Below are 10,434 nucleotides of genomic sequence, written 5' to 3'. Positions count from 1 at the left end.
AAAAAAAAAAAAAAAAAAAAAAACCCTCTCTTTCTAAAAAAAAAACCAACCAAACAAAAAAACAGCCAGGTGTGGTGGCTCACACCTGTAGTCCCAGCACTTTGGGAGGCTGAGGTGGGCGGATCACAAGGTCAGGAGTTCGAGACCAGCCCAGCCAATATGGTGAAACCTCATCTCTACTAAAATACAAAATTAGCCAGGTGTGGTGGCAGGTGCCTGTAGTCTCAGCTACCTGGAGGCTGAGGCAGGAGAATCATTTGAACCCAGGAGGTGGAGGTTGCAGTGAGCCGAGATGGCGCCACTGCACTCCAGCCTGGGCAACAGAGCAAGGAAAAAAAAAAAAAAGAAACAGAAAAATGTAATTGTTAATTATTCACATTTACGTGACTAAATGAAAAAAAAATTTTTTTTTTGAGACAGAGTGTCACTTTGTCGCCCAGGCTGGAGTGCAGTGGAACGATCTTGGCTCACTGCAACCTGTACCTCCTAGGTTTACACGATTCTCCTGCCTCAGCCTCCCGAGTAGCTGGGATTCAAGGCACTCGCTACCACACCCAGCTAATTTTCGTATTTTTAGTAGAGAGGGGGTTTCGCCATGTTGGCCAGACTGATCTCAAACTCCTGACCTCAGGTAATCCACCCACCTCGGCCTCTCCAAGTGCTGGGATTACAGGCGTGAGCCACCATGCTCGACCATAAATGAATATTTTTGAGAAGCTCCATTTTAATTTCAAATATAGTAGACATCAATAGATATAACCGATATAAACAAAAGCTCTTTAGGGTTCTCAATAAATTTTAGGAGTGCAAAGAGGTCCTGAGTCTAAAAAGTTGGGGTACTACTAAGCTAGCCTATGGCAGGAATCAGCAATCATCTGACAAAAGCTTCCTAGCATTTACTCAACATGAATGGGCAGGTCTAGGCTTCTGTAAAGATGCTGCTGCTCCTGCTGCTGCAAGTGATCAGTGCAGGATTAACATTTATGGAGAGTTCATGTAGGCCAGACACTGTCCTAAGCGCTTTACAGGACTCAGCTCATTTTATCTTTGCAACAAATCCTGTCTGCATTTTATTTTTTATTATTTTGACAATTTTTAATTTTTAAGGGTACAGAGTAGGTTTATATATTTATGGGATGCATGAGATAATTTGATACTGGCATACAATGTGCAATAATCACATCAGGGTAAATGGGGTATACCACATTTTACAGTTGAGGAAATTGAAGCACAGAGCAGTTGAGTAATGTGTCCAAGATTACATACTAACAGATTTGAACTGAGGCAGTCTGGCCCTGAAGTCTATGTTCTTAAAGACTGTGTGGTTTTACCTCTCATTGTCTTTAGATTTAACACAGAAATTTGAGAATTAGCTTTAAGGAGGAAAATAACTAGATGCTTGTCTCACTGTTAATAAAATTAAGTATCTCCACTGAAAAGTGAAAAAAGGAAGTCTTTTTTATGTTTCAAGTTACAGACTCTGCATGACGCTTACCGTAGTATAGATGTGAATCCGGTCAGTATTCCTACTTGCACAAAACATTAAGGTGTCATACACTGGCAAAGTGTCTGAATTCTTCAACTGTTCTATTAAAGAAGACAAAAGAGAACCTGAAGCCTTATCTACTCTCTATCTAAAATAGTTTATTTTAATCATGTGTAGGTTAGAATGATGAAATAGCTATATCAAAAATATCAATATATTTAACAAAAAGTAATTGTCTAGCCTTGAAATAAAACTACCACAGTAGGCCATTGAAGAGCATGTCGGCTTATATGGTAACCAATTGTTTTACATTTTTGCTAATGACCTAACAAGAAACAAACAGATTCAGAATTAGCTGAAAAAATACAAGTTAGGTAGGCATAAGGAAGAATTTCCACCAATAAGAGCTGTTATTGGTCTTGAAGTTTAGACTAATCTATTCCTTTTGCTAGGGCAGATTTGAGACTGAATAAGCACCATTTTGATTATTAGCAGCAACATCGCTATGTTGAGGGCCACTTAAATGCCTGATTCCCTGTAGCCTGGTGCCTGACATTCACAAAAGAAGATAAGTAGACAAGCTTCTTTTCTGATAATCTCTTCTTATTTAGCCCTTTCTCAGTCCTACTGTCCAATATATTTTGCAGGAGATACAGGATTATCAATGCAGGTCTAAATAATAATTAGAATTAACATTTAGTGAGCACACACAATGTGCGAGGCACTGTTGTAGGTACATACAGTAATACCTTTCAGAAATAAATAGTGCATTTTACATAGGAAGAAACTGAGGCACGCTAACTTACCCATGGTCACATGCCTAGTAAGAGGACATAAAACCTGCAAGCTGGCTCCAGAGCCTGTGCTCTTACATTCTCTCACAGTTCCTCAGTGATCTTTTAAAGTACTTTCCCAGATCTAGAAGTATATGATTTGTTTGCCATTCTACTTGGCAATGTCATCATACTATTATTTTTCTAATCAAGGCACTGACCACTTTACAAACCTGATTTATGAATTATTCCCTTATTTTGTAAATTTAAAAATGTACTTTAACATCTCTGAAACTGGCATGTCTTACAGTCAATAACAACAATGGCATTTTACAATCATTGCTGGCCATGTGGCAGTTGTAAAACAGTTGTCTTTGCCTTAGTATGCATAAGCTGAGTCATAGCTGTAATACTATTGTCACTTCTACACTACACATGAGGTATATGCATTGTTGTTACTACATGTATTGACTTTATTACCTTTAAAATGTCTTTAAATTTTTTCACTATGATTTGGTATTGAAATGAAAAGTTATCATATATACCATAAAACTTGGATACAGACCAGGAAAGCATAAACTTGATATTAAAGGAGCAAATGTGTATCACTGGAGGAATAACCAAAATATCTTATTTTCTTGTAAAGGAATAATGGAGTGCTTCATGGTACCAAAGGAAACGAGAGCTCTGCAAATACAGGAAGATGTCTTACATTTGGTTACTGAGATGTTCAAAAGGGTTGCCTATTACATGCCAAAGAAAGCAACTGACAGAAGGAGAAATTGCCAAATCCCTCAGAACAAATGAAAGAAATGTCAAAGCAACAGAGGATGATGTGGCCTGGTCTGGGCTAACATTAAGGTATTGTGTCATAGCTTAATTGGCAGTTTTCTTTGAAGAACTATGCATTAATGCTTAAAGATCAGAAGCCATTCTTTGATAAAAATAACTGTAACAATTCCAAATCAGCTGATATTAATTCTTGATAGCTATCAGCTACATTAGGGAACATATTTATCTTTTCAGTGTTGCCATGAAGTGTAAATTAATGATTTGAGACTATAGATGATGCACCTATGGTCATTCTTCCAAACTCCTGGAATCCCAGAGAAAACAAAACTACAGTTCTAGAGTAGTACGTACTACTCTGGTTCTAAAAGAGCATATGTAGGTAGAATAAGCATTTAACATAGTGTGCTTCCTTTGTTTTCTGTTTGTTTTTCATTAAAGTTCATGTTAGTGGAAAGATGTGAAGCATACCTCTTATGTGGAATTCTCAGCCCAATGATCTGAAAAGTCAAAAAAGGGAAACAGGAATAGGTAAGGGGTAAATGCTGGCATTGTCTGGAGTGAATGAGGCCAAAGCAAATTTCACTGGCAGAACAGAACTTCAAAGTGATTTCTAAAAAGCATTTGTAAGTACAAGCTAACATGTTTTCATCAAGAGATCAATGTACAACTAACAAGCCAATATTTCCCTGCCATAGATGAAGAGATCCATAGCCCAGTTGATGATAATTGCCAGGTGTTGGTTCCTAGTCTGCTATTTAGTTCACTGAGCCATATGCTGTCCCATAACCAGAGTTTCATCAGCACTTGAGAGTTTCTCACAGTGAAATCAAGAAAACTAGAAACACCAAAGAGTATAACCCACCTGAGTCTACACTGTCTACTTAAAAGCTGTTAAAATGAATAGACCTAAACAGATCCATTCCAAGACATTCTTTGGGAAGACCTTGAGGAGTTAGAAGGAAGGCTGAGAGAAGAAGAAAGGAGGATGCCTTGAGCTCAGAAATTCTTAAATGAACATTTCATTTTAAAGCTATGAGTCAGACTCTAAATTATATTAGTGTTTAATAGCAACTAACTTAGAAGAAAAACTTCAACAGTCTCATCCTAACTATTGGGTTTGTTTTAATAAGAATATCAACCTGTATGTTACTATGGTCACTAACGAGTAACAAGGAAAATAACCCAAAAGTACTCAGTCCCTTGCCAGCTGGCCCATAAATGATAGTGAAGTATGACATACAGGCTGGTATTTGCTAACCATCAAGGCTATAAATAATGAATGGAATCAACCAAAAAGTAAATAAATCCGAAACACTGTATGGTTGGCTCCAAATGCAGTCATGATTCATATAGTCTTGACATCATGTTCCCTAAAAACATTTTCTTTAAAATACTTTTTAAAATACATGCTAATTAAGTGTAACCATTTACAACAATTTTTGTGTCAAGGATTAATTATATGCTAAGTGTTAATTATCTGTCAGTCTTACTGTTTTGTCCAAAGCACCTCCCAAATATCAAAACAACACCCTTACTGTGTGAATGAGCTAGGCTTGGTTGAGGCTGGGCAACAGGCCTGGTGGCAGCACACGTAGCTATTTATCGGTTTTGCTCTATGTGTAATGTCTGAATGCCAACAGACATACTCAGCTCTTCCAGCCATCTGGTGTTTAAGTATGTGGTTACAAATGGTTGGTATTTTTAATATAAAAGAGAGTAAAAGGAACCTGGAACAACGTAGTAATTACTAATCTAATAACAGTATTATGTGTGAAAGTATATGGTTATTACTTGGATGCTAGAAATGGAAACAAGACTTACCATTACCTCGCTGGGATGTAAGTCCATCTTCTTTCTCAATTTTTGATGTCTCTTCCTTGCTGTCAGCCAAATGGTCAGGTTCTGACTGTGCAAGGGCTTGTTTTTCACAGTCTGAGATAGTTTGAACCTTTTGGAGGTATCTTTCTGAGAATCATCCTTCTCGTTTTATCCTGGATATAGTTTAGGCTATCTATTTGCATAACTATTAAAATAAAATTATTACAAAATGTAATAATTTACATTTAAAAGTAAAGTAAAAAGAATGTAACAGCTAGGTCTTATAGAAAGAAACAAAGTGAATAATGTTTATTCACATGTTCAAAACATTTATCAGGAACCTACTATATGCCCAGTACTATTCTAGATGCTGAAGAGACAGCAGGAACAGGACAGAGAAATCCCTGCATTCTAGATGCCACTCTAAATGGCAGAGAATGACAATAAAATAAACAAATAGGTAAATAGTACATTTTCAGATAAAGACACAAGTAAGGTTTTTTTTTTTTTTTTTTTTTTTTTTTTGTAAGAAGGTTTTGGAGAGCACTCCTATAGCAAAAGTCATGAGGACCAAGCTCTGAGAGGAGTCCCATTTGAGCTGAGAGCTGTTCATGGATCTAGGAAGCTTGGACTTGGGCCTATATTCTTGGTCTAAATATTCTAAATGTAACTAGAAGCCATTAAAGAGTTTTAGGCAAAGGAATAAAGGATCACTTTGGCTGCTGTACACTGAAGGATCAGATTAATATGGAGACCACTGAGGTCTGGGAGAAAGATGGTGGCTTTAGAGTAGGATTACCATCCTACTCTACAGCAATACTCTATCCTACTCTACCATCCTACTCTATTACCATCTACAGCAATAAAGATAAAGTGGTTGGAATCAAGATTTATTTGGAGGTTACCTGATGGGTTGAGTGTGGGAGGTGAAAAAGAGACCAAAGATACAGCCCAGGTTTTTAGCATGATGTAGTAAAGAACAGGGAGGAGAAGATTTGGGTATTAGATGTGGCAGTGGTAGAAATATAAATCTAATAATTATATTTTTATATAGAGTAATATCACTGTTACTTAGACTATGTATTTCTCTCTAATCAGACTTTCATATTCACAAAAGGTAGTTTTTATTTTTTTAAGTTGCTTGACAGATTCCTTATTAAATCCCAGGTCTAGAAATTTTCATTGTTGCTCTTGGTATAGCAAAGGAAAAATCAGAACTATAAAACCCATATTAAATTATGACTTTTGTTGCTAAATCATTCAACTTATACATTTAATGTGAACTGACATTATTTCATAGTCACAATAGCACTTACTTTTATTGCCTGTAGCAGTTGGGAATTGCATGGAATCATGCTAATTGTGACAGAGATATTACATGGAATAAGCATGTGATTCCAATTTAGTTCACAGACAACAGGTGCCCACATACAAATATAACCACCACCCAGATGGCAGACTTGTCAATTTTGGTAGAAGCACCCAAAGTGAAAGAGGGAAGACTCAGCTCCTCCCTACATTTTCCTTCAAATCAAAATTAAGACAGAGAGAAGAGCAAGGCAGGAGGAAGGAACTGCAGTATCAGAATTTATATCTTAGCTGAGTCTTTGTCAATGCCAATATTTTGAAGAATTAATGTATGATGCAAAATTAGATGTGTACAATTATTACAAATGATAAAATAAAATGTGTACTTCCAGTTTCCAAAACTGTCAGCTTGCATTTTTAGTACTATAAAAATGCTCTATAGAATTGGAAACAAGAATACGAATGTATGACAACCATGGGTATTAATAATCATTTCAGAAACTAAACATCAGAAAACGGTATCCCATGCTATAAAAACATACTTGAGGTATATTTATGATTTCTAACTTTAAAATAATATGTTTTAAAAAAGAATAAACTAAAAAAAGCCATACATCAAATTGGTTCACAAATGAAGATTGATCCATAGAGCAATTTTGATGCTTTGACAAGCAAAAACCATGGCACAATGTATACTGACTAGGCAAAGAAGCTACATTACATTATTTTGCTATTTAAACATAAAAATAATCCACAATTTCCTTAAAAACAAGTATTAGCTACAGAGGAGAGAAAATAGTAGGTCTATGGGTATAACGCATATTTGCTACCATAGCAACAGAGCTTCTGTTCCTGCCCACTGAATTCATATCCTGCTGACATTAATCAGAAATGTCCATGTGTGCCAAATTAATGCCATATCACAGATGTTTGGGGATATACATTCTTGACAGAACCGGGAGCTTTTCACATTCCATAAGGGATAAATTCAGTCTTCACTATATGAAGCTCTTATTCCAATTTAAAAGCTAAAGTTGTGCTGAGTCACACTATCCGTAGATAACAGCAGTCTCTAAAAGCACAGGTTATCTGAAGACACCACTAACAGCCCTTACCTCCATGGTCACATTCTATATACTCACCAGTACTGCCTTGAGGATTCTCACACATTTCACAATAAGGTAACATTGAATTATTGATATATGTGCAGAAACTACACTGCCAGCCCTCTACAGGAAAGGCTGGGGTGGTTGACTGGGCCTTGGCCTCCTGGACACTTTCCATGAGTGGAGTTCTGATTTGCCTGGACTGGGATGGTGTCTCTTCCGAGGGACTGCAGTGGTTATCCGAGGCGGCCAATTTCAATCTTTTAGTTTCAGTTTCAACACCACTTTCATAATCGATGGTATCTCCTGCAGCTGTTTTTGTAGGGTCTGATGACACTACAGTATTTTCCTCCTGGAATCTCTTTGATTTACCACAGGAAGTCATTAACTGTCTTTTTTTAGGTTGTGGTAAAAAAAATGATCGAATATCATGCTGTTTTTCTTTTTCGAACTAGGAAAAGCAAACAGTAGTTATCAAAGTAAGAAGCAATCTAATATGTTCTTCTTACATAAAAGAGCTTAACAAAATATTTTAATTAACCATATTGCCCTATCCTTTAAATACCTTTTGGAAATGCATTCATTATGCTCTGACTCTTCATATATACATACATATATATATGTAAAACATATCCATGTACTTCCTGTGTCTAACTTTTTTCTTAGCACTTATTGTGTGCCAAGCATTTTACATATATTAACTCATTTAATCCTCATGTCAGCTCTGTGAGGTCAATACTATTATTATTATCACATTTTGAAGGAGGAAACTGCAGCTTTAGAGAGGTAAGATAACTTGGTTAGAGCGGTTATATAATAAAAATATACTTAATACATTACCCTAAATGTATGTCAGGGGAAAAAAGGCAATTGTGTATTCAAACATTTCAGGACAATCAAGGACCTAAAAAAATGCTTTCACACCCAAACTATAAACACAATGTTCATACATAATGTTATTCATATGAAAATGTTTTCTTGACCAAGAAGCATCTTGACCAGGAAGCTGTTAATTAGGCTGGGTGCAGTGGCTCATGCCCATAATCCTAGTACTTTGGGAGGCTGAGATGGCAGGATTGCCTGAGCCCAGGAGTTCAAGACCAGCTTGGGCAATATGGTGAAACCCTGTTGCTACAAAAAAAAGAAAAAAAAAAAAACCCAAACAAGCCCCAAAACAAAAATTAGCCAGGAGTGGTGGCGTGCACCTGTAGTCCCAGCTACTTGGGGAGCTGAGGTGGGAAGAATGCTGGAGCCTGAGAGGTTGAGGCTACAGTGAACTGTGACTGTGCCACTGCACTTCAGCTGAGGCAAGAGAGTGAGACCCTGGGAAAAAAAGAAAAGAAAACAAAACAACAACAACAAAAAACCTGTTAATTAGGACAGTTTCTTTAGTAGACACATTTTAATAATAACCTTGTTTTAAAAAAAGTTTTTTTTTTTTTTTTTTTTTTGGAGACGGAGTTTCGCTCTTTCGCCCGGGCTGGAGTGGTGGCCGGATCTCAGCTCACTGCAAGCTCTGCCTCCCGGGTTTACACCATTCTCCTGCCTCAGCCTCCCGAGTAGCTGGGACTACAGGCGCCCGCCACCTCGCCCGGCTAGTTTTTTGTATTTTAGTAGAGACGGGGTTTCACCGTGTTAGCCAGGATGGTCTCGATCTCCTAACCTCGTGATCCGCCCGTCTCGGCCTCCCAAAGTGCTGGGATTACAGGCTTGAGCCACCGCGCCCGGCTAAGAAATGTTTTTTTTTTAAGAACAGCTATACCATTGCATGTTTTTCATCTTTTCAATGTGTGAATCTCAGTTTCCTAGTTACAGAAAGTAGGATACCTGTCTCCATGGTTTATTAGCTACAGTGAGGGTAAATAAAAGGATTTAGTTTTAGAGGTGGAGTTGGGAGCCATGTTAGAAACATGCTGTGGCCGAATATATTTTCAATGATGGTCACACCAATTCTTATGTCATTTCACATGCTCTTCTTACAATGTGACACTGACATGCCTCCATTGAGAGGTGGGATCTATGTTCTTCTTCCTTGAACCTGAGTAGACCTTTGTAACTGTCTCACCCAACAGAATGCAGTTAAAATAATGCTGTGTGACTTCTTTTTTTTTTTTTTGAGGCAGAGTTTTTCGCTCTTGTCGCCCAGGCTGGAGTACAATGGTGCAATCTTGGCTCACTGCAACCTCCGCCTCCCAGGTTCAAGCAATTCTCCTGCCTCAGCCTCCCAAAAGTAGCTGAGATTACAGGCGTTCACCACTACGCCCAGCTAATTTTTGTATTTTTAGTAGAGACGGGGTTTCATCATGTTGGCCCTGGTCTTGAATTCCTGACCTGAGGTGATTCACCCGCCCTGGGCCCCCAAAGTGCTGGGATTATAGGCATGAGCCACCATGCCCAGCCGATGCTGTGTGACTTCTGAGGCTAGGTCATTGAAGGTAATATGGCTTCAACTTGGCTGGCCCTCTGTTACTCCCTTTCTTTCTCTCTTGGGACACTTGCCTTGGGAACCTAGACACCATTGGTGTGAGGAAACCCAGGCCACATGGAGAAATCCTGCAGTGTTCCAGTTGACAGCCCCAGAAAAGCTCCCAGGTGACAGCACCAACTGCCAGACACATGAGTGAACAAGCCTTCAGAGAAGGTATCAGCCCCTAGCGTGGGTGTCTTCCAGCAAAGGCCACAGTCATCATGGAGGAGACATGTCATCCCTGTTGTACCCTGGTTGAATCCTGCACCCAGAGAAACTATAAGAAATAATACATGGCTATTGTTGTCTTAAAACACTAAGTTTTGGAGCAATTTGTTATGCAGTAATAGATAACTAAGACAGACCCTGTAGATAATGATAGCAAAATACCATATATTGTAAATGATATTTTACAAAGTGAATATTATCTGTACTTCCTAGTGGTACTGTATGAGAAAGAATTAGAAAATTCACAAAAACAGAAAGATTAGTGGTTACCAGAGGCTGGAGGGGAAGGGAAAATGGAGAGTGATTGCTAAATAATTATAGGCTCTCTGGGGTAATGGAAAATTTTTGGAAATACTGGTGGTGGGTGCACAACACTGTGAATGTAGTGCCACTAACTGTACACTTAAAAATGGTTAAAATGGCAAATTTTATGTTACCACAGTATAAAATTCAAAA

At 38.0% G+C, this 10,434-nt stretch overlaps 1 protein-coding gene across 1 annotated transcript in view; it reads right to left on the bottom strand.

The window, feature by feature from the left end:
* The window catches only part of ZRANB3 (zinc finger RANBP2-type containing 3), a 320,084-nt gene that overhangs the window by 24,386 nt on the left and 285,264 nt on the right, over positions 1-10,434 (bottom strand). The window contains 5 exon segments of the mRNA XM_017888482.1: positions 1,496-1,587; positions 4,873-5,004; positions 5,007-5,039; positions 5,042-5,074; positions 7,320-7,734. Coding sequence (XP_017743971.1) covers positions 1,496-1,587; positions 4,873-5,004; positions 5,007-5,039; positions 5,042-5,074; positions 7,320-7,734 — 705 coding nt within the window.

The sequence above is a fragment of the Rhinopithecus bieti genome, unplaced genomic scaffold, assembly GCF_001698545.2.
Source record: "Rhinopithecus bieti isolate Rb0 unplaced genomic scaffold, ASM169854v2 scaffold_15296, whole genome shotgun sequence".
NCBI classification, from domain to species: Eukaryota; Metazoa; Chordata; class Mammalia; order Primates; family Cercopithecidae; genus Rhinopithecus; species Rhinopithecus bieti.
The sequence above is the reverse complement of the archived record's forward strand: the minus strand, read 5'-3'. Positions and strand labels throughout refer to the sequence as shown.